Source organism: Phyllopteryx taeniolatus, chromosome 20 (assembly GCF_024500385.1).
Source record: "Phyllopteryx taeniolatus isolate TA_2022b chromosome 20, UOR_Ptae_1.2, whole genome shotgun sequence".
NCBI classification, from domain to species: domain Eukaryota; kingdom Metazoa; phylum Chordata; class Actinopteri; order Syngnathiformes; family Syngnathidae; genus Phyllopteryx; species Phyllopteryx taeniolatus.
Genome location: NC_084521.1, coordinates 6,614,197 through 6,636,017, shown reverse-complemented (window position 1 = coordinate 6,636,017; position 21,821 = coordinate 6,614,197). Strand labels below are relative to the sequence as shown.

Sequence of the window (21,821 nt, the reverse complement as noted above, 5' to 3'; positions counted from 1 at the left end):
CAGCCACAGCTCGCAGCCCAGAAACTCACACAGACTCGCTGACGTCACACGCTACCCATCACCCAATTTTTTTCGTGTTCAAATATGTTTACAATGTGTTTAAAAAGTGTTTTAATAAGTTTGAATGTGCTTAAAGCATGTATGAGCAGTAAAACTAAAAACAAAAAATGCATGTGCTCTCTCTTTATCATAGATTTTCACCAAAAAGGGTGGGTCTGGAACGTATCCACCACAATGAACGTGGGTTCACTGAAGTAATAATGAAAAAACAACATTTCAAGAGGGCCTTTGCACAGCATAGCTTAACATTTAAGGGCAGAATGCAGTTTGGTCAAGTCCCCAGCCGGATGACAGCCCCCTCCCACCAATCTTCCCTGGCCCTAGCAGGGACAAGTCACCAGGTGTCCATCTCTGACCTTTAGTACTCCTCCTCCTTCTCAGACCATCTCCCAAAACATCCTGTGCTTATCGTATGGACGCTTGAACCCTTTTATGACTTCCCTCTCCTAAAAAACGCCGACTCAGGCTGCCCCGGTGGGGTGTTTCTTCTTCTGACTTGATTTGTCTGCGTTAGCGCTGATGAAAGGCGCCTGGCTGTGTTGGCTCAAATCACATCACTGAGAGAAACACCTGCTTGTAATGGAGCTATTTCTCATCTCAAGTCTCATAGTCCAAGGCTAATATTATGTAGAGGCATGGAATGTATTCTCTAAAGGAAAGTCTTATCTAGCAAGGTTTTTGCTTTAATTAACATTGCTCTACTGGCATTTTGGTCAAACTAAGTGTGGACACTCTGAACAAACAACAACTATGTGTCCAAATGTCAACTATGCTGTGGGAGTTCCGATTAAAGAGATCCCTTTTAAAAGTCTGGTCCCTGAAACACAAAGTTTTTAACAAGGATTTTGAGCTAAAAGGCACAGCTGTGAGGCATCCTATTCGACCCGCAGGGCTGGAGGAGGCAAGCAACAGGAAATCCTGTGACATGAGCGCTTCTTCCTAATTTTGTGCAGGAAACAATACAAGTGTGGACTTTTCACAAGCATTGCTCCAATGTTTCTCTGATGAGAGACAATCCTGAAATGTCAGCCTGCTTTTTAGGGGCTTTTTAGACCAGCTTGATTGGTCCCTTGCTTTGCAATGGGCTCTTAAAATTGCTTTATTTTTAGATAGGCAGGTCTATCGTGAGTAGACCCACATAAAGTCTCAAGAACCCATGCCCGAAAAGACACATGACATCTGCCATTTCGGTTTGAAGCGGACAGTTTTGGGTCATTTTGGGTATTTCCTGGGATACTTCATAAACGAAGTACTACTGATTTTGTCCGATTGCTACCAAATTTGAATCAGACACTAGAGATAGGCTATACCTGATATACCTGACCAGTGATTCCCACCCACTGTGCTTTTGGAAAATATCTAATTTCTCTTTATCAAAAAAAATTATACATATAGTGACAAGCAGAACTGCTCTTTAGCAACCATTATTCAAGTATACTACATACTGTACCATATGTATACTGACATTTTTGTCTGATGGTGTGCCATGAGATTTTTAAATGTAAAATACAGTACGTCCCTTGGCCAAATAAATGTTGGGAAATGTAGCAAGATGCAATGGTAAGTTGTGAGCAATTCCAGTTTTCATCATTGCATGTTGGTGGAGCAAGGTGGCTAATTCTGATGAATCCCCCAAAACACAAAACTCCCATAACTCAACTACAAATTTCCGGAAGAGATACTTGAGCTTTCACTTAGCAACAGGAAATTGGGTCGACATGTCCATCATGGCTAGGGTTACAAAAAAGTCTCAAAAAGCCATGTCCAAAAAGACACAGGAATCCTTCCATTTTGGTTTGAACCAGCCATTTTAGGGTAATTTTCACCACTTTCCAGAGTCCTTCAAATACAAACTACTCAGAGATTTTGTTGCGTTGCTACCAAATTTGAATGAGACACTACAGATAGGCAATGCTAAATTGTGAACAATACGAGTTTTGATCATTGCGTGTGGAGTATGGCGACATAGTCTGATGAATCACCAAAAACCACAAAACTCGAATAACTTCCAAGGTCCAAGCTGTTCTGGACTTGAAAATGTGGATGCCGATGTTTCCATCAAGCAATCCATTTCAGTTTATCTAGTCAATGCCAACGCCTGCTAGAAAGAGAAATGGTGTCCTTGTTTATATGGTTGTCTCTCCATCAACTACTTAAGCATGCGATACCAAATGTATCACTCCACTTTATCTCCTGCCAGTACCACCTTCCATTCCCAGCCTGTTTTGAAGCTAAAGCGCACTGAAGGTAAGAGTATCACTGGGAACCCGAGCTTTGGGAATTCCCCCCTCAAAAGAGCCTCTGTGTGAGTGACCGCAGACATGAAATCTCACCACCGTAAAGCACACCCCCCATTACCGCACATTAGAACGACCCACACAATCAGGTCCCTGGTCGGACCCCACATACTCCAGTTTGCTTTTCCTGGCAAACCGTCATGTCTGACATCGGGTATAGCCTCAAGACAGGCCGCACGTAGTGTAAATATGAGCAGCAGGGTGTGAAAATGAGGCCACGGAATGCACGCGGGTGCTTAGAGATGGCGCACAGGGAGGAATATGTCTGTCTGGGCCCTCCTAAGCGGTGTCGGCCTGCAGCGTTGACATACGATTCAGTATTTGGAAAAGGAGGAGGGGGTAGATGGTAACATCCAGCAGGGAGTGGGCCACAGCATACGCTCTGCTCCACTGCCTGTTTGTGTATTTATGCCGCTCGGAGAGCAGACTCCCAAATGGTGACAGACAGCTGCGAGCGGATTTTTCAAACTGTTTGCCAGGTCCGAGGTCAGCGCCCCACGTCAGCTCGTTTGGTATGGACACGAGCAGATGTTCAAGCTACAGTATAAATTGTTGGCCAACCATCCCAATCGTGTTGAGCTTATACTCAATGTAATGCTGATGCGTATTGATATTTATTATGGGTGTAACGGTACGCCAAAAATCCCATTTCAGTGCGTACCTTGATTTTAAGGTTAAAATTAGAGTAAGGGAGCAAAATGCAAAAGATACTTATTTAAAATAAAACATTAAAAACTGCAAATACAATGAAACATAATGTAACCATTTATATAATAGAATTGAAAAAAGGGATATTTAATAATATATAACAGCTTGAAATATGCAAAGTCCACTTGCCAGAGGCTGAGCTGCACTGTATTTGTTTACTGAGTAACGTTTAGCTTCCTATCCATTACCTAACACTGTATGTACAGTGTGGGAACTTAGTACGCCCCAGTACTCTACATAATGTTCCTTACTGAAAAATCTGAAAGTGAATACATTAACCATTAGACCCTGAATATTTATGCATTATCCTGGTGAGACATGTTTTTTTAAACATTTATTTAATGTGTAAAAAATTCATTTTGATTAAAAGGCCTCCTGTTCAAGACTGGCATAATGACATCGTGAAACTGCCCAATGACAGAACTGACCTGAGTTATTAGAGTTTCTTGTTTTATGACTTCAAACTTGCTACAGCTGCACACAATCACAGAAACTCAAAATTCTCTATATTTAGCATTGTCCCATCTGTCTATTTTTTATTTAGTTCATGTATCGTTATTTATTATACTCATTTTAATCCCTCATGGGGAAATTCAATGCTCACTCTGGAGTATGCTGTAGTTGTGGGATGGTATAAGTTTTTCAAATATGGTAGAAATTGAACAGAATTTCTCAGTTTGTTCTTGAATGGCCCCTGAAAAATGTCTTCAAAAGAAAATAGCAGACTTCCTGTGTTTTTTTTCAAGCTTAGGTTTTTTGAGACTTTTTTGTGCTTCTACTCATGATAGACATGCCCACCAAACTTCATGCTCCTCAGTGATAAGGGCTTTGGCTGCTGAATTTTCAAAAAAGCCAATTTTGGGGAGTCACGGTCACAACACCAACCAAATGTAAATTTACACCGATTTATGTTGCCCGATATGGACAAAGACAAATAAAATTTAAGACGGTCTTCACACCATATTATTAACATTATAAAATAAGGTTAATGAGGTTAAAATATGTAAGCAGTCCTATTAAAAGATCCTAAGCCATATGTCTGTTTCTGGAAAGGCAACATTTGTAAAATGTAAATATAAAATTTGCCTAATGGAGAGAAAGCCAGTGATTAAAATATTAACATATCTGCATCGAGACACTAATGTTTTAGTATTCTGACCTGTGATAGACACCGCACAAGACGGTGAGTTTACATTGGGCAGGTTTTGGTTTAAATTTGTGATGAAAACAAATGAATAGGAGAACCGAACCATGAGGTACACCCTTGGTTACACAGAAGTACATAGTGACTTGTGTGTACATGAGTTTAGTCCAGTAATACGGTACATATCTAGTAACCATTTTGGAAGCAAAGAAAGCAGAATGAACTGAGAAGCTCTTTGGGGGTCGGGGTGTGTGGGGATGGGGGGTATGCAAGCAGTTAAAGCAGGGCACACACGTAACGATAATCTTGCCTGATTTGGGCATTTTTCCTCTCTTCAGATCAAAGTCAGCAAAGGCCTGATTCTGTCTCTGAAAGATTATCCTCAGCGATTATTCTGTGGTGTGGGGTGTGTTAAGAGTGAATTGTCCTCCCCGAACTGCTCGGAAAATTGTCAAGGCCGACAATCGTAAACCTGTTCATTATTTACAATCGCAAATCCTTATGTATGTGGTTAACACAGAGTTCGGCCGAGCCACTTACCAATTTTTGGAGTCCCCCACATTTAAAAACTTGTTTAAGATGTCTTTTGGCATGTGTGTACCCTGTTTAACCAGTATGGAATATTAATCTCAGCATATCTGAAGAAGCCTGAAAATGGACGCTATCACTCTCCAATTGAATCCTACTGACTCAGGCTCACAATTTATTCTTCTTGCCTTATTGTTCGATGCCATCTTGAACGCAGGACCGGTTTAATTCGGACTTTAATGATCTGGAGAGCTCAGTGATTCACAGCCATCCAGGCGTCACCCCGTCTGCTGTCACGGTGCCGCCATTGTTATAAACCAGCATTTCCAGGTGAGGGATCCAAAGCTGGCCGGGTGGCACCGGTTAATCCAAACACAGCCTCCCACCACAATGCAGAGTCCATAAAAAAGATGGAGGGATTTCTTCAGTGGTGTAAAGCGGCCATAAAGGTGATGGAGGGGAAAAGTGTAATAAGTGACTGTTAACAGCGATTCAGCAGATCCAAACAAACTTGACGTCTGTGCTGGGTGCTCTTTGGAAAAAAAATTCTTTAATAAATCATTATCCATCCAGAGGGATGAAAGAGAAGGCACGGTTCACCCTGGATTGGTCGCCAGTCAATAGAGACAAATAGACAAACCGCCGCATTCACACCACATTCATACTCACGTTCACACCTATGGGAACTATTTTTAGGGGCTAGCCCTGTCTCATGCAAGTGAGCCAGCGCTGGTTCCGCTCCATGTACTGCTAGGCCAATGAGGACTCCAGCTTTCATTACCATGAGGACCGGGTGGCAGCCTCTTGTCCTCTCACCGGCTAGTGTATGCCAAACAGCGGGCTGGATCTCGCTGACGAGTTAAATTAGCCCGTAAAGACAGTAACAGGATTTTCACTTGTGGATGCAACACACTAAACTTACCTCCTCCCTGATATACAAAAATCTGTCTCACAGTCGATATACTGTATATCACTTCAACATACTTCCTGGACACCAATTACTCCTTTCCTATCAGCCAGGACCCTTGTGTGGTTTTGTCCACATGTAAATAACTTTTTATCAACCAAATATGAGTTCCTACTCTCTGACCAAATTTTAAAAATATAAATATGTGATTACCTGTTTTACACTGTTTTTCCATTTGTGCATTGCGCCCTTCTTTTAAGTAGAGGGCTGTGCGTGTTTACGGTGCGTACAATGTAAATGTATGGTTAAATGGCTGTGTTTCCATGTCTGGGTGTGTGTGTGTGTGCACGTGTGTGTTTGGACGCTTACAGCTGACGATCAAAGCTCCTTCTCCCTCCCTCGCTAGAGACACGGGGCTTGTGAACCCATCAAGATTAGAAGGTGTTGAGGAAAAAAAAAAACATAATGAGCTGCCTCGACCCCCCGAGGGAGGCGGGCATCATTACGGGCCAAGCGCGTCGATGCCGCGCGCAAACCGTGGCGCCACAGCAGAGCATATGTGGCCCTGGTACCTTTAATTTACATAGTCCCATAAACAGACCTCGGCCATTAATTTCCAGTAGCTTCACCAACCTTTGTGCCTCACTGGGTTAATTTCATGCTCTGGTGTCTGGTTCCAATTTAGAAACCCACCCCCTGCATAAGGTGGGTGAAGAAATGAGGCCCCCTATTCTTAATTTGTTATAAAATATCAATCCATGCACTTCATTTGCAAACATCTAATCGTCTGGAGCAATTTATAGCAGCTGCTGCTGAGGACGGAATACTTTTCGCAGCGGACTTTATGGATTAATTTTCTATAAATGAGCTCCTCACCAGGCAGTGAGGTTTTTAATGGAAGTTGCTCTACGAGAGCACAATCATTTAACTCCATATAAACAGTTTTCCCATGTTTGCGTCGTAGATGTTATTTTAGTCTAGTGGTGGCTTAATTATAAACAGCAAGAGTTTTTGAGGGATATTGGTCCAAATCATTTCTTCACCAGAAACAAATTACAATATTACAAAGCAATTATTTACAAAAATGTTTTTCGATCCCTTATGGTTTGTCATGCTGTAATCTATCACTAACCTATGCTAACGCAGAAGTCAAAACAACATTAAATATTTGTTTGCCCCATCTTTTTTCCAAGTAGATTGGGGAAGAAAAAACAGTCTTGACACACCCCATACCACAGGATAATTGCTCAGGATAATCTTTTAGAGACATCCAATAATCAATTATTGGATTTGAGGATGTGTGTTCCCAGCTTACGGAAGACAAAACAGGACGTCAACTATGGGAAGTTGAGCTAAGTCCTCTGGGCAAGAATTATCCTAGACATCATGGTACTAGCATGGACGAAGGAGTTCAGAACCTTTGAGAGAGATTCTCTCATCCCATTGCACAGTCGAAAAGCAGTTTTGTTTATCACTAACCTTCGCTAACGAACCAGTAAAGTCCTAATTACAGTAAATACAAGATTTGTACGGAAAAAACTTTTATGGCATAAATATAAAACAATCAAATAAAAACAATCTCCCAGGTGTATAGGATACCTGAACAAAGTCCTTATTAGGATCCCATGGAATTTGTCAAAAATGGTCGTCTTACTGATCAATTTTATGCATGGGTCTTTGAGACTTTGGCGCATCCTGTTCTGACAGACATGTCCACCAAGTATCATGTCAATCTGTGAAACTGGTGTCGGGGGCTGATTTTTTGTATTTTATTTTTTGGTTAACTTTCTAGGGGGCTGTAAGTGAGTTTTAGACGTTCGGATTCTGGACCCCCACTGCCAGGTGCTCAGGCCCAAATAATATCCATCCATCCATTTTCTGTACCACTTATCCTCACAAGCCTAACCTGGCATACATGCAGACATAGCAACCCACCTCAATTTGTGAGCTGTTGCCAGTGTCCTCGACGGACAACAGGTCCGGGAAGCGCTCGGCCTCTTCTTCTTGCGCCGCTTCCTCTTTGTCACGTTCCTGCTCCTGACTGGCCCTGTTACTGTCCTTATTCCGCAGGCTGTTCGGAAGCCATCTCCTCCAGCGGTGCGCATGTGTTTTCATGTCCACGGCCACATCCTCTTTCACCACTTGCCTACCATGCACATAGGAGTAAGCGACCCCTGAGGAGGAGGCAAGAATGTTAGCGGTTAATGTTAATTAGTTTGTTAGTACTAGGACTGAGTGATTAATTGAGTCAATCCGTAAATTCAACTTTATTTATCATGAAAAAAAAATCTTTTTTTAAAAAAATTGGATTTCGTAGGGCAGCACGGTGGAAGACTGGTTAGACCGCCTGCCTCACAGTTCTGAGGACCGGGGTTCAATCCCCGGCCCCACCTGTGTGGAGTTTGCATGTTCTCCCGTGCCTGCGTGGGTTTCCTCCCACATCCCAAAAACATGCATGACACCAAAAACATGCATGACAACTCTAAATTTCCCGTAGGTGTGAATGTGAGGCCGGATGGTTGTTTGTTTGTATGTGCCCTGCGATTGGCTGACAACCAGTTCAGGGTGTACCCCGCCTCCTGCCCGATGATAGCTGGGATAGGCTCCAGCACGCCCGCGACCCTAGTGAGGAGAAGCGGCTCAGAAAATGGACGGATGGATTTCGTAGTTCAAATTGTGCTAACGTTTCTGTCCACTACTTACTAGGGGCGGGACAGTACAGGTAACCAATGGTACGGTATGTACCTCAGTTTTTGAGCCACAGTTCGGTATGGTTTTCATAAAGTAACTTAACCACAGATTTCCGACCACAGAAAAGGGCTGCAAATCCTCAGCAATAAATGCTTTCACTGCACAGGTTAACTTTAACTCTTGTGACCGTAAAATATCTGTCAACAGTTGTCACACACTTGTCGTTGTATTCAACAGTGAAAAAGAAATTCATTCAGAGTTGAATAAAGGGTTAGGGTTATTAAGTGCTTCTTCAAATTTTGCTTATTATGGTTTTAAGTTTACCATGTCCGTGAGCTGCACTTTGAAGCCAGATACAGTTAGGACTGTGAGTAGGTGAACACACAACAGGCACACAAACACACAGCATCAATGCAAAGTGAATTGCAAAACAGGTTGCCCATAAGGGCATATTGTCCCATGCAGAGCATACCAAACGGTACTCGGTAAAACCAAAAATGCACGACTCTAAAACAAATGGACAGTTTAAAAAAAGAGAGGTTTAATATACGGGCAGAGGTCGGTACACAGGCAGACAATCCAAAAAAGGCAGCAGTATCCAAAAACGTGAGGCAAAAAGGCGAGGTCGATAATCGGAACAGGGTCTAGTCTTACTGTGAGTCTGTGACGTGGAAACAAGGAATGCTGGAACGCGACTGGCGAACTGGCGACTAGAAAGACACGAGGTTAAATGCAAGGGGTAATTAGGGTGAACGAGGCAGAGGTGGTGAAGATGCTCTCAGAAGCTGGTGTGTACAAGACAGGGGGAAGACAACAACCGGAACACCCACCCATGACACCCTCCTGCTTACATGGCCTACATGGATGCGAATGCAGAGCTAGTTTACAAAAGCACAGTCAGTGTTGCCAACTTAGCGAGTTTTCCGACCCCTCGAGCAACAACTTTTCAAAAAAGTGACTTTTAATTCCTACGAAGAAAACGATGACATGAGCGGAATCATTTTCACATTGTTTTCCATATGACGAGAAAGGAGCCCCGTGGAAGGAAATTACAGCGTCAATCGTGCTGAACAGTGCCAAAGACATGGGGCCCATTTGTAGTACATGTTACAAAACCAGAGATTCATCCACAAAGGAAACTTTGCCCAAGTTATGTGCTTCCAAGCCGAAAATATCCTGCCGAGGTTGCCATACAACTCTCGATGAAAAAGAGCGCGAGAGCGCTAGAAATATTGCTCACATGAAGGGATATCAGATTTGTGAGACTAGACAAACATATCAGAGCTTTTAATTGGCCCAGCAATAAGGTAGGGAGTAGTAATTGGTTTATTATGAATTAATTGGTGCGCCCGTCCCCATATGTACGTATGGGAGTTTTTAAAAATAATATGATGTAATGTATTGCAAATTATTTTTACAGACCGCCAAGTTATGGCTGATGGACCACCGGGGGTCTGTTTGAGAACCAGTGCATTGCATGGTGACCCCAATGATAAGCATGGAGCACAGTAACACCACTAAACTGGTGGAGATGATGCATATAGCTCAAAGAAGATAGAGAACATATGAAAGAGAGACCGGGATGATTGATGAACAAACTTGAGCCAGGACCACAGACTAAACCATAAATCCTGGCACATTTAGCGACAGACGGATTACGACGATATGACAAAACAATCATGACAAGACGATGAAATGAAAGGTCAGTTTCTCTGTCATTAATTCAAAGATTTTCCCATATCCTAAAACGATAAAGCCTTCAATGGAAGCGAGCCCAGAGACTTTATTCGTTACATACTGTATGCATTACAACATCCAAATGTATCCATGCATGTCATGCACCGCAAAGCGCTGTTATACTGTATGTTAAACCCATCCCAAAGTGATAACTCATTGAAAGCACTTTTCTCAGTTGCGCCTTAATATTTGGCTCCATCTGCTTATTATGTCCAGAATATATGACAATCTATTCATAATAAACATTTTGACACCACACCGTTTCATTTAGGAACTTGAAATTGAATTTTAAAAAGTAAACTGCATTATTCCACAAGGGGCTGGCTCACAGGTGACATGGCTGCCTCACAGATCTGACATTCTGGGTTCGAACCTCAACTCCAGCCTTTCTTTGTGGCGTTTGCATTATCTCCACAGGCTTGACTGGGTTTACTAATTAACTTGAAATAATAAAGATACAACAAACTATGATCTTAAAACACGTTAATATCATTTCAAACTAATCTTGCAAAATTACCCTGAAAAATAAATGACTTACAGATTAAAATGCAATGCATATGTGTAACATATACGTATAAATAATATTTTAGAACAGTCGAGATGTATCACTTCAAGATATTTCCTTGACACTTACTACTTTTCTAGTAGCCAGGGCTTTGGCGGCATCTTGTGGTGTAACAAGACATTCCAGAAACGAGCACAAAAAAACGTGAATAACTGAGGTTAGGTTCCACCAAAAAATATTTAAAAAGAAAGTGAATAGGTGACTTCGTGAATAGCGAACTACAAAAAGGTGGAGGTTCACTTCGTATACCTTTGTTGCATCCCATTTTCATGAATTTAATATGACCCTCAGACGACTGCAGACAAACTGAAATGGCCCCAGAAAGAAAAAAAGGTCTCCTTTAAAGGATCATCACTTCGTCAATGTATGATGGAAAGCTGGCAAACAGCAGGTACTAAAAAAACTTCACTATACTGTAGTGGCTTTGAATTAATGACAGCATTTTTCCCAGCAACTCACTAAGAGTGGTCACCAATGAGTCACTCTTGACATTAAAAGGAGAACCTGTGTTTCTCTTCTCTTTGATTTACTCACACTGTGTATAATTACAGAGTCTGCATCATTTGTCATGCCTGGAAGAGCCATCGAGGGACACCTAAAATGACCCCCCTGGGGGGATAAAGTGTCGCCTCAGTGTGGGACTATTCCTTAGCTTGTGCGTGAAAGCAAATCTTTCCTCTTCTTACGTCTCCTTTGAGGGCCTCCGCATAGCTTCGTAGCCTTATTGGCCAGACCCTTAGCTGTCAACGCGTCTGATTCACACAACGCGACAGCCCACCGTAATTTTGTTCCACCTAAAACCTTTCAAGGACATTTAGCAGGTCATAAAGCTGCAGAATGGAGGTCTTGTCTGCACCCACTTTTTATCCGCTTGTTTCCCACCCGACTCACCATCGCTGACGGGAAGCTGACATAAGAAATGAGAAAGGAACACTGTTGCTGCATTGCATCCAAAAGAAAAGAGCTTTTCTCAGCAGCAAAATACAAATGAGGCTGATGTAAGTGTTGCTTCAGCCACTTCTTTGCCTGTTTTGCTTCTCTTCACTGAAAATTCTCATGCTTTATGAGATGGATTGTATCCATATTTTTTCCAGATGTGGGAATAAGTCATATACATCACAAGAGCAAATACACCCATCACATTGTTGTAAATGCTTTGTTTTATTTATTTAGGGTGTACTCACTTTTGTTGCCAGTGGTTTAGATATTAATGGCTGCGTGTTGGGTTATTTTGAGGAGACACACTCTACACTGACTACTTAACACTGTAAAATTGTTATTACCTCAGTGTATGAAACGCTATGGTAAAATTATTACTAAAGTCTTTAGTATTTTGCATATGCAAGTCATAAGGAAGATTCAAGTCTTAACCTTTAAGCAAGTCCCAAGTTACCGTGGCAAATATCAAGAAAGCGAGTCAAGTTATTACTTGGATTAAGCAATTCAGTCTTGCTCTGTCACAACAGACAATACTGTCTTCCTCATTAGCCACTTTGCATTCAATATCAATACTTGCGTTACTAGTACTTTAATGTACTTTCAATGGTTCCAAAACCGGTCTTTGTATTGTCAATTACTTTATTGTCATCTCAATCAAAAACATAACCAACATGAAGTTTAGTTAAGTGTGGCTAGAGCGCGAGGCAGTTACACTTCCTGTCCTTTACCTAATATGTTCCGTGTTGGAACTTAGTACACCCTGTATCACACCACATACAAGTACTGTTAACATTCCTAGTATATAAATAGACCGGTGAGCTTTTAAGTGCATTTATGAAGTGAGCGGAGGGACAAATGTCACAAAAGTGTGCTTTTAAAACATGCCGTAGCTTGCTTTTATAACACACTCACTCACATAAAAGCCTACTCTATCATTAGGCAAGTACATAAAGGAAAAGTTAAATAGCTGGTAAGAAGTGAGATGGCACCTGCACAAAGCCCAAAATGTCTGCACATCAACACCAGTCTTGCAGGTGATGGCAGCATTCAAAACAATTACAACACAAAACATATGAATTTGTATAACAGCACATAAGGGTAAAGCGGGGTACTCGGCACACATCGATTTTTGAAATCTTAACCGATCAAATGTGAGAGGATTCCGTTCTTGCCATACAGAAAACGAAGTGAAAATTATTCCTCTCACGGCGTCTATTTCTTCAGGGGAAAATTAAAGACACGAGTCAACTGAATCGTGAAAAATTAATTCGAAATCGATTAGTCGTCCCGCTCATTCCTCATATTTCGCCCGATTTTTGGCATCTGTGTATCCTGCTATACTCGCTGAGTGCACAGGCACTTTAAATTCCTGGTGGTCTCTAGATCAGCGTTTCTGTTTTCATGGACGATTAGTCACGTTTTGTCCCACCACAGACCTCCTCGGGGCTTCAGATTGGAGCGGCAGATAAACGCTGCTTTTTTCCCACAGAAGAACACACTTGCGGTGGATATTGTAGTGTAAATATTAAATATTATGCAACAACCACAACGAAAACAGGGTTAAAGTCGAGACGGAGAGAAAAGAGAACACCATGTAAACAGCAGAGTTTTTCCTGCATATAAAAATTTGGGGGCGGGCACCTCTGCCTAATTTCAGGCCACATCCGGCTCTAAAAGCTCTAAAATTATTATTTTTTTAAGGTTTTTTTTTTTTTGCTGTTTTTATTTACCTTTTAAAAAATATGTAATTATTTTTTTGTACCTGTGTCTGTGCCCCAAGTTCGGGTGGGTGGTTGAGGGAGGGGGAAAAGAGGGAAAATGTGTCTGTGTGCTTTTTGATTTTCTATTTTAAAAAATAAAAAATATGTTATTATCTGACCAGTATTGCACCAGTTGGATTATTTTTAACTGGATTATCAAACAGGTAAAAAAATAAATAAAAATGGAAACATGACCACCAGGAACAAGATGATTCTGATTCTGATATCACATCTTAACTATCAGCGTTCACTTTGTGTTTTTAGCTTTTCAGAGATGTCTTGTGATATAAGCAAATATTTTTCATGGCGAGGTGGCACCAAGTGTTTTTGGAAAAATAAATCGTTAGTGCAACATTGTGGACGACTGGTTAGCACATCTGCCTCACAGTTCTGAGGACCCGGTTTAAAATCCGGCCTTGTCTGTGTAGCGTTTGCATGTTCTCCCCGCGCCAGCGTGGGTTTTCTCCGGTTACCCCAGTTTGGCTGGCTGGGTGTACTCCGCCTCTCACCCAGAGTCAGCTGGGATAGGTTCCAGCATCCTCAAGACCCTTGTGAGGATAAGCGGTATGGAAAATGGATGGATGGAAAGGTTAGTGAAAAATAAAATACATTAAAGTACCTCGCAAAAAAGAGTTGGAAAGGTACCACCTCTGCCTCTATTTGAGCCATGAAAAATCCTGTGTAAACAACAATACTGACCTTTACCCCTGCCGACACAATTGGGATCATAAATCAGATGTAAAAAACATAACAATCTGACCTTTTGATTAAATAGCACTTTGCTCGCGCTGGCATAACACCAACCACATCGGAAAAAATGAGCAAGGAAATAGAGGAACATTTCTCAGCTTGGAAAATGGTAATTACACTCCATAGAGCATGTCCAATTTAAAAAAGGGTGCCTTCGTGGTACTTCGGGAATAAGTGGTGCCGCAAAGAGGAAGCCTAGACACAGTGTGTTAGATTGATGGGTAAAATCCATCCATCCATTTTCTGAGCCGCCTCTCCTCACTAAGGTCGCGGGCGTGCTGGAGCCTATCCCAGCTGTCATCGGGCAGGAGGCGGGGTACACCCTGAACTGGTTGCCAGCCAATCACAGGGCACATACAAACAAACAACCATTCGCACTCACAATCATGCCTACGGGCAATTTAGAGTCTCCAATTAATGCATGTTTTTGGGATGTGGGAGGAAACCGGAGTGCCCGGAGAAAACCCACGCTGGCACGGGGAGAACATGCAAACTCCACACAGGCGGGGCCGGGGATTGAACCCGGGTCCTCAGAACTGTGAGGCTGACGCTCTAACCAGTCGGCTTTTCAGCTTTTTGTTGAACTATTACAGGCTTTTTAGAGATTAATGGACAACAATATAATCGGGTATTGGCACATACATTTGGAGAGCACCATTGCTGTAAAACTCCAATCCAGTGATTTCTAATTATGAGTGGGTACTAGAGTCATGATATTTATGCAAGGCTGGCAAAAGAAGTACCTCGTTTTGAAATAAAGGGGATGCTTCATGACATCCATTAGATCCAACACATGGTGCAATTTTTTATTTATAAGATTCATTTTATAGTTAAATACTACATAGAATAAAAAGTGATTGAATTGCTATTAAAAATGCAAATGTATCCCTTATAGTGCCCTTTTAAAACGAATGTTCTGAGTGTGTGTCTATCTGACTTCCTCATCCTGTTTCCATCGGGAAATTGATCGCAACCCGTGAACTCTACCTAACAACAAGTGATTGGTTTATGATAGGTCTGTTCCTAAGTTGGCAAGGAGTGTCAGAACAGACACAGAGAAGTCAGAGCGTGCCATAGTCTAACACTAACCTACACGATCGCAGTAGTAAAGTCATAATGACAGTATACATTTGTATAAAAAACACTTTTAGGCCATAAATATAAAACAATCAAATGAAAGACAGTAAGTATGCCGGTCACTGAGCATTACAATGTCCTATAACAGGACAATCATAAAGCGAGGACCCCCATTAAGTACCGTAAAAGTTGCTCAACAAAACAAGGAGGCTGACAGAAGCTTATAGACAACATCAGAGCAATCTTATGGAATAGTAATTCGGTAATGCTGTCCGCAATATCATTGCGTCTGATCTTTCACAAAAAGTCATGGGAAAAATAACAGCCATCTAGTACCGAACTAGTTGCATATTTCTTTCTTTGCTCGAGTGTGGACCAGTTGAGGGATGGCTATAAGGTGCCATTGGTGAGATGGTACGGCGGGTCTTCGGTTTACAATGGAGTTCCGTTACTGCGGCGGCGACATAACACGAATTTGAACGCTCCCCATTCTATCACTACCCTCTGTTACCTCAGTAAACGACTTTCCTATTAGCCAGAGCTTTGGTTGCATCTTAGTGCAATACAGGAAGAGCACAAAAGATGCTAAAAAACAAAGGATTTAGATTTTGTCATCTGCATGATTTATGCAGTTGGATGAAACAAGCCAATATGCTGGATACAAAGTAAACCAGGCACGTGGACGACAGAAACCCAAAACACAGGTTTCGGCGGGCCGGATGAGGAGCCCGCTGTCACCACTGTGGCTTCCCTCATGTAATTGGTGGTTAGCCACTTGGTCAGTGGAGGAAGATGAAAATGTTCAGGGAAAGACACCAAACAACCGGGCAAAAAGGAGGAGGTGTTGGTGTCCTGGATGACACAGGCTTTTAGGTATTTAGGATTCCAGTCAGGCACATCGTCTTTCTCCTATTTCAGAAGATTGAGTGATTGACTGCAGGACCATGAAGCACTACTGTTGGCTCAGCTCCATTTTTCTACTCTGAGCCTTACAATTCAGCATCAAGGTACCGGAGCAATGCATCATTGGACACTGGGCTTGCTCTATAAGAGATTATTGTTCCTGCTGCCCACAAACCGGTGGCGATATTACTATTTTCTTGAAGGTCACAGGCTAACTGAGCTATAAAATGGCATTAGGACAAGACAGGGGGTGGGGGCTGTAGCTCAGTCAGACTTAAATCTCACTATGAAAACACACACAGTCACACATCTGTGCGTTCACCGTTCCCATAGTCTGCTTAGAACGTTGCTCAACAGAGCTGAAAATTGGAAATGGTCTTTTGTGAATATACAGTACAAAAGCCGGCACTATGACCTCGGAAGGTCAACTTAAAAAAAAAACAACTGTGACTCGCTCTCATGAAAATGTTGCAAAAATAAATAAATAAATAAATAAATAATAAAACACAAAAAACATTGACAAATTTCACAATGCATTTAAAAGACTGTCAAGATGAGAACCAAAGCGACTTTGTTTGAGTGAACCAAGTGCCAACAACCATGGATAATGATGAACATTGCAGTCATCAGCAGATGACTAATAAGAAAGGTATATTTTCCTTGAAATTTTCCCTGAATTATTAATTATATGAGTAATTAGTAATTACAAGTTGTTGGGAACATCAACAGGACATACTGTATGTCTCGTAAATATTTCATAATGAAAGCTACGTATCACGGAAAGAAGTTTGTAACTTGCAACATTTTAAAACTTTAGCATACATATAATGTGATTGCTATGAAAAGGTAGATAGATTTATGTTCCTGGTGCTAAAACGGCCTAATTATGGTCACTCTATCGATCCATCCTTTTTCTTCCATCCATTAGTGTCACAGGTCTATCCCAGCTGACTGGCTGAGACCCTGGACTGGTCGCCAGCCAATCACAGGTCATAAATGGACAAACAACCATTCACTGTCATATTCATATCAATGGACAATTTAGAGTCCTTAGGAACTTGATTTTGGAATGTGGCAGGAAGTTGGAGTACGTGGCAAAAAAAACACACGAGCACGTTGACAAAATGCAAACTCCCCACAGGAAGGACGGAGCTGAGATAGGAACCTTGGACCACAGATCTGTGAGGCAGATGTGCTAACCACTATACCACTGCGTATCTAATAACGGTCATACTGTAGTTGTAAATTCCTGAATAACAAAGTCTAACATGTCATCGGACAGCACTCATATGTTTATTCCTGAAGGAAGACAACATTTCGTAGGCTGCTAGCAAAATCGAGGTCATGGCTCAGACTTTGGTGCTTTTGGCCATTGACCACTTTTACATGTGTGTCCTTCTAATAGGAATCGATTCGAGCAGTGCTTTCGAGACCAAGAGCATGCCTGTGCCTGTTCGCTGCTGTGCGGACAGGCTTATTCTTGTCCTGCAGGTGGAGATTGATTGACCAGCCAGTGTATTAACTGTGTCTTTTTGGCAAATCTGCTTTTGGACCGAGGGGGAAACGGGCCCTGTGGGTGGGGGCCAAAGCATGCAGCCTCTTAGCTCTCCACCCGGGCAAATGTGTTCACACTCTAGTGTGTCGTTAAGTCGACCGGAACCCACTCAGACAGGTCCGGCTACTTTCCCATAAGGTCATGGCATTTCTGCCATTGCTGCTCCCCCCTGACGTTCACAACCAAGGTACAAACACAGTGAGGGTCTATCACTATCGGTCACTGGAGATGCATTCAAATGTTGGGTGGAAATGGCCTATGAGTCTTAAGGGCAGACGGCCTAAATCAAAATTAATCCAACCCAACAACCAGGTGCACTGTATATAATCAGCTCCTCGCCAGGTGTGCTTTGCATTCTGGGATGCAGCCAAGGGGGAAAGTAAGAAATATGAACTAGTGCGGAACTCTCGCATTTCTTCCTGCATGTTCCTACTATTGTTCCAGCCCACCCTCTAATACCTACCAATTTGCAGCTTATATTCTTCTTTTTCACTGTTGGCCTTCCGACAGAAACAGTATGAGTCCATTTTTGTACAAGCCACACTAATGCACCCTATTAGTTGTTTTGAGGGTTTAAAGCACTAGACTTGAAGGCCATGAGGGACTCACCACACAGGTTAGAGGGTTTGCATTCTGCCAACATAAAAGGGTCACAGGTGAGCTGGATCCTATCCCAGCTGACAGTGTACACCCTCAACTGGTCGCCGGTTTACAGGGCACATACTGTACAGTCAAACAACTATTTACACTCACATTCAAAGGACAGTTTATGGAGTTTTCAAGGAACCTGACATGCAGATTTTTGTGAGAGCAAGCGAGAATATCCAGAGAAAACCTACACAAGCACATGCCGAACATGCGAACTCATAGTGAGATATTGGAACCCAGAGCTTCTGAACAGTGAGGCAGACTTGCTAACCACCTGCCCGCCATGCTGCCGAGTTGACTATTCCTTTTGCAAATATGCTTCGTGATCTTATGATGAGGACACAGGAATGCCTTATGGGGCTGAACATGGCCACGCTGAGTCTTTAATGGAAAGTGACAGCTAAGGAGCTCTCTGACAAACAACCTAAGAGACACCGGGATGGAATGCAAATGATCTTGTTCTCAAAAACCCTCCTTGCCTTTTGGTTTATCCTCTTCATACTCGACAGACAGTCATTGAAGATGAGAGTTAGCTGGTCCCTCTGTCGGTGATGATGAAGGAGGGGAAGAGTGGCATAGGGATATTGATGCTGTTGGAAGTCTCAGGCTCCACTTACAAACTGTCCTGATTTTCCCGTGGGGGAGGACGACGAAGGCTGAAGACTAAGGCTGCCTTTGCATTGGCTCTGAGTCAACAAGCCCCCCTTAATCAGCCTGTTAGCGGTTCATACGTGTAGTTGAGGCTTTCCTGTTTTAGACCAAAGAATCAAAGAAATCGACTTTGAAGCACGAAGTCCTGCAGGGTGTTTTATTTCTACTCAACCTACTTCCATGCATTTCTGGGGTTGAACAACTCTCAGCATCAACTCACTATAGTTCTTCGTCCCAAGTCCATAACCCTTCACTCACTTTGCCTTGCAGCATCCTATTTTGGGGACTTTCAATCGTTATGTCCCTCCCCACTGTCGCTGCCATGCCTCCGGGCAGCCTGCCATCGGCACCCATGGGCCCCCCTACGTTCTTCTTCTTCGGGATCCCATTGATCATACTCAGGGGCCCCGTAGGCAAAAGACAGCCGGAAGAAGGAAAGATGAGGCAGAATTCAGACTGAGTCGGATATTTTTAGAGCAAATACTTACAGACAACAATAAAACAACTGTAAAGGAATGAAATAAAAAGGAGTTTTGCGTGCAGTGAATGTGGTAAAGCATTCTTAATAAAACAAACAAACATGGGTAAATGGCCATAGAAACCGATAGTAAGTAAACTCACACCATAAAGCACACAAAAATGTCCATTACTGTCTGGCAAGCAGACAAAAGCCCAACAAGACTGGTCATGCTGAGGTTTGTGACGCAGTTTCATTCTCTAACTGATTTCCCATCATGCCTGCATGTGTATGCGAGAATTTTGAATAGAATTTCATAGACACCCACTTCATGCATATTTTTTTATTTAGTTAACATCCATGCATAATTAAGGGGACGCAAGATAGAAGTTCATAAAATCTGTCAGTGAAATTGTATAAAAAAAAAAAAAATGTTTTTTAAAAGTCAACACCAAATCTGAATGGGTTTTTATTTGGTTCATGACACACCCCTTCAGTAGTGCTATACAACCCCAATTCCAATGAAGTTGGGACGTTGTGTTGAACATAAATAAAAGCAGAATACAATGATTTGCAAATCATGTTCAACCTATATTTAATTGAATACACTACAAAGACAAGATATTGAATGTTCAAACTGATAAACTTGATTGTTTTTAGCAAATAATCATCAACTTTGAATTTTATGGCTGCAACACAATCCCAAAAAGCTGGGACATTGTCCTTAAACTGTTCACCTATTTTCTCAAGCACTTGTTCACAAAGAGGTCAAACTCACCCCATCTTTGCTTGTGAATGACTGAGCAATTCAGGGAAGCTCCTTTTATACCCACTCATGGCACCCACCTGTTCCCAATTAGCCTGTTCACCTGTGGGATGTTCCAAATAGGTGTTTGATGAACATTCCTCAACTTTCTCAGTCATTTTTGCCACCTGTCCCAGCTTTTTTGGAACGTGTTGCAGCCATAGAATTCTAAGTTAATGATTATTTGCTAAAAACAACAAAGTTTATCAGTTTGAACATTTAATATCTTGTCTTTGTAGTTTATTCAATTAAATATAGGTTGAAAATGATTGGCAAATCACAACGTCCCAACTTTATTGGAATTGGGGTTGTACATAGTGTTGATAATTTACTAGTAACAATTGAAAATTAACATTCTTGGTGGAAGTAATACGGCTAAAATAACAAACAAACAGTCAGCCACTGTATTGCGTCCCCAGCTACTTGTGGATTTCTAATTGGAACATACTCTACTTTCATTTGCGGATTCCCCCGCTATATCGTGGCATCCTAATCCTACCGTGTAGTTTTATTGAAGACCTCTAAATGAAACTGGGAATCTACATGCTCCTGTTCGCTGTAATTTTTCCAACTTGGAGGGTCGTATTAGAAGCCCCTTTTTGCCAGTTTTCGCCACTGTTGTTGTTCGGTGTGAAAAGTATTAAGATGTAAATGGGCATGGGTTGAAGTCAACCTGCAAATTTCACAGTTTGAGATGTCCTATCAGACACTCCTTTCAAACCTTTATACAATCAAACCCATCTTTTTTCCCATGTCGCTGTTCTGTGTGAATGGTTGGAGTCAACTGCCATTTTTTCCAACTTGGCAGGTACACAAAGATGAACATAAAGATAAATATCAGTGTGTGTATATTCTCAGCCATCCAGGGCCTGGTAATCTGCAAAGGTTGAATCAAAACAACTGGACATATTCTTATTTGTTGAAAGATAGCTATCGGTTTGTTGGTAAAAAAAAAAAAAACGATTATAATCGAATGCAGGAGTGCAACTGTAACGCTGATGTGGCCTACGATAAAATAAAACGAGTTTGACACCCTTGTTTTAACAGAAAGCAATGGAAGACAAGTCATCCTAAGTTTCGCAGAGACCTGTCCCCGCCGCGCTAAGCAAGCGACGCAGTAGAAAAAGTGTTCAATAACACCTCTGGTTCCTTTGGTGGAGTCTGTGAAAACACTTGAGTTGCGTGCTCCGCTGTCGTTCCCTCTAATCAATCTCTCCCACAACATATTTATGACCTCATCTGCTGGGGCTCACGTAAAAACCTGCTCCAACACGTCCAGCTCCTTGATCTTGTCACTGAACTAGATGACCTTGACCAGTAATCTCGCCCGGCCGCATTCACGCTAAAATGTTCAGCTCTCGTTTTGAGTGACAAGCTTAAGCCGGTTATCATAAATCAAGGCTGCTAAACAGTTGATGATGGACTCGAAACACAGACACTCACAGAGACGCTAGACTGTTAGGCGTTACACCCTGTCCTTGCAAGGTAAGTGGCAGACACACTTAAATGTAAGACAAGTCACTGTCGACGTGTTCAAGCAGCATATAATGTGCCCAGGAGACAACAGACACTGTGCGAGTCAGTTTCTGACAGTCAGTAAACACTGACCCACTTTGCAAAGGAATAAATACCTTTGATA

General features: G+C 42.1%; 1 protein-coding gene across 2 annotated transcripts in view; it reads right to left on the bottom strand.

The window, feature by feature from the left end:
• The window catches only part of plxdc2b (plexin domain containing 2b), a 69,481-nt gene that overhangs the window by 29,906 nt on the left and 17,754 nt on the right, over nt 1-21,821 (bottom strand). For both annotated transcript variants that reach the window (XM_061757790.1, XM_061757791.1), the window contains exon 2: nt 7,580-7,818. In XM_061757790.1, the coding sequence (XP_061613774.1) occupies nt 7,580-7,818 (239 nt within the window). The remainder of the gene's footprint in view (nt 1-7,579; nt 7,819-21,821) is intronic.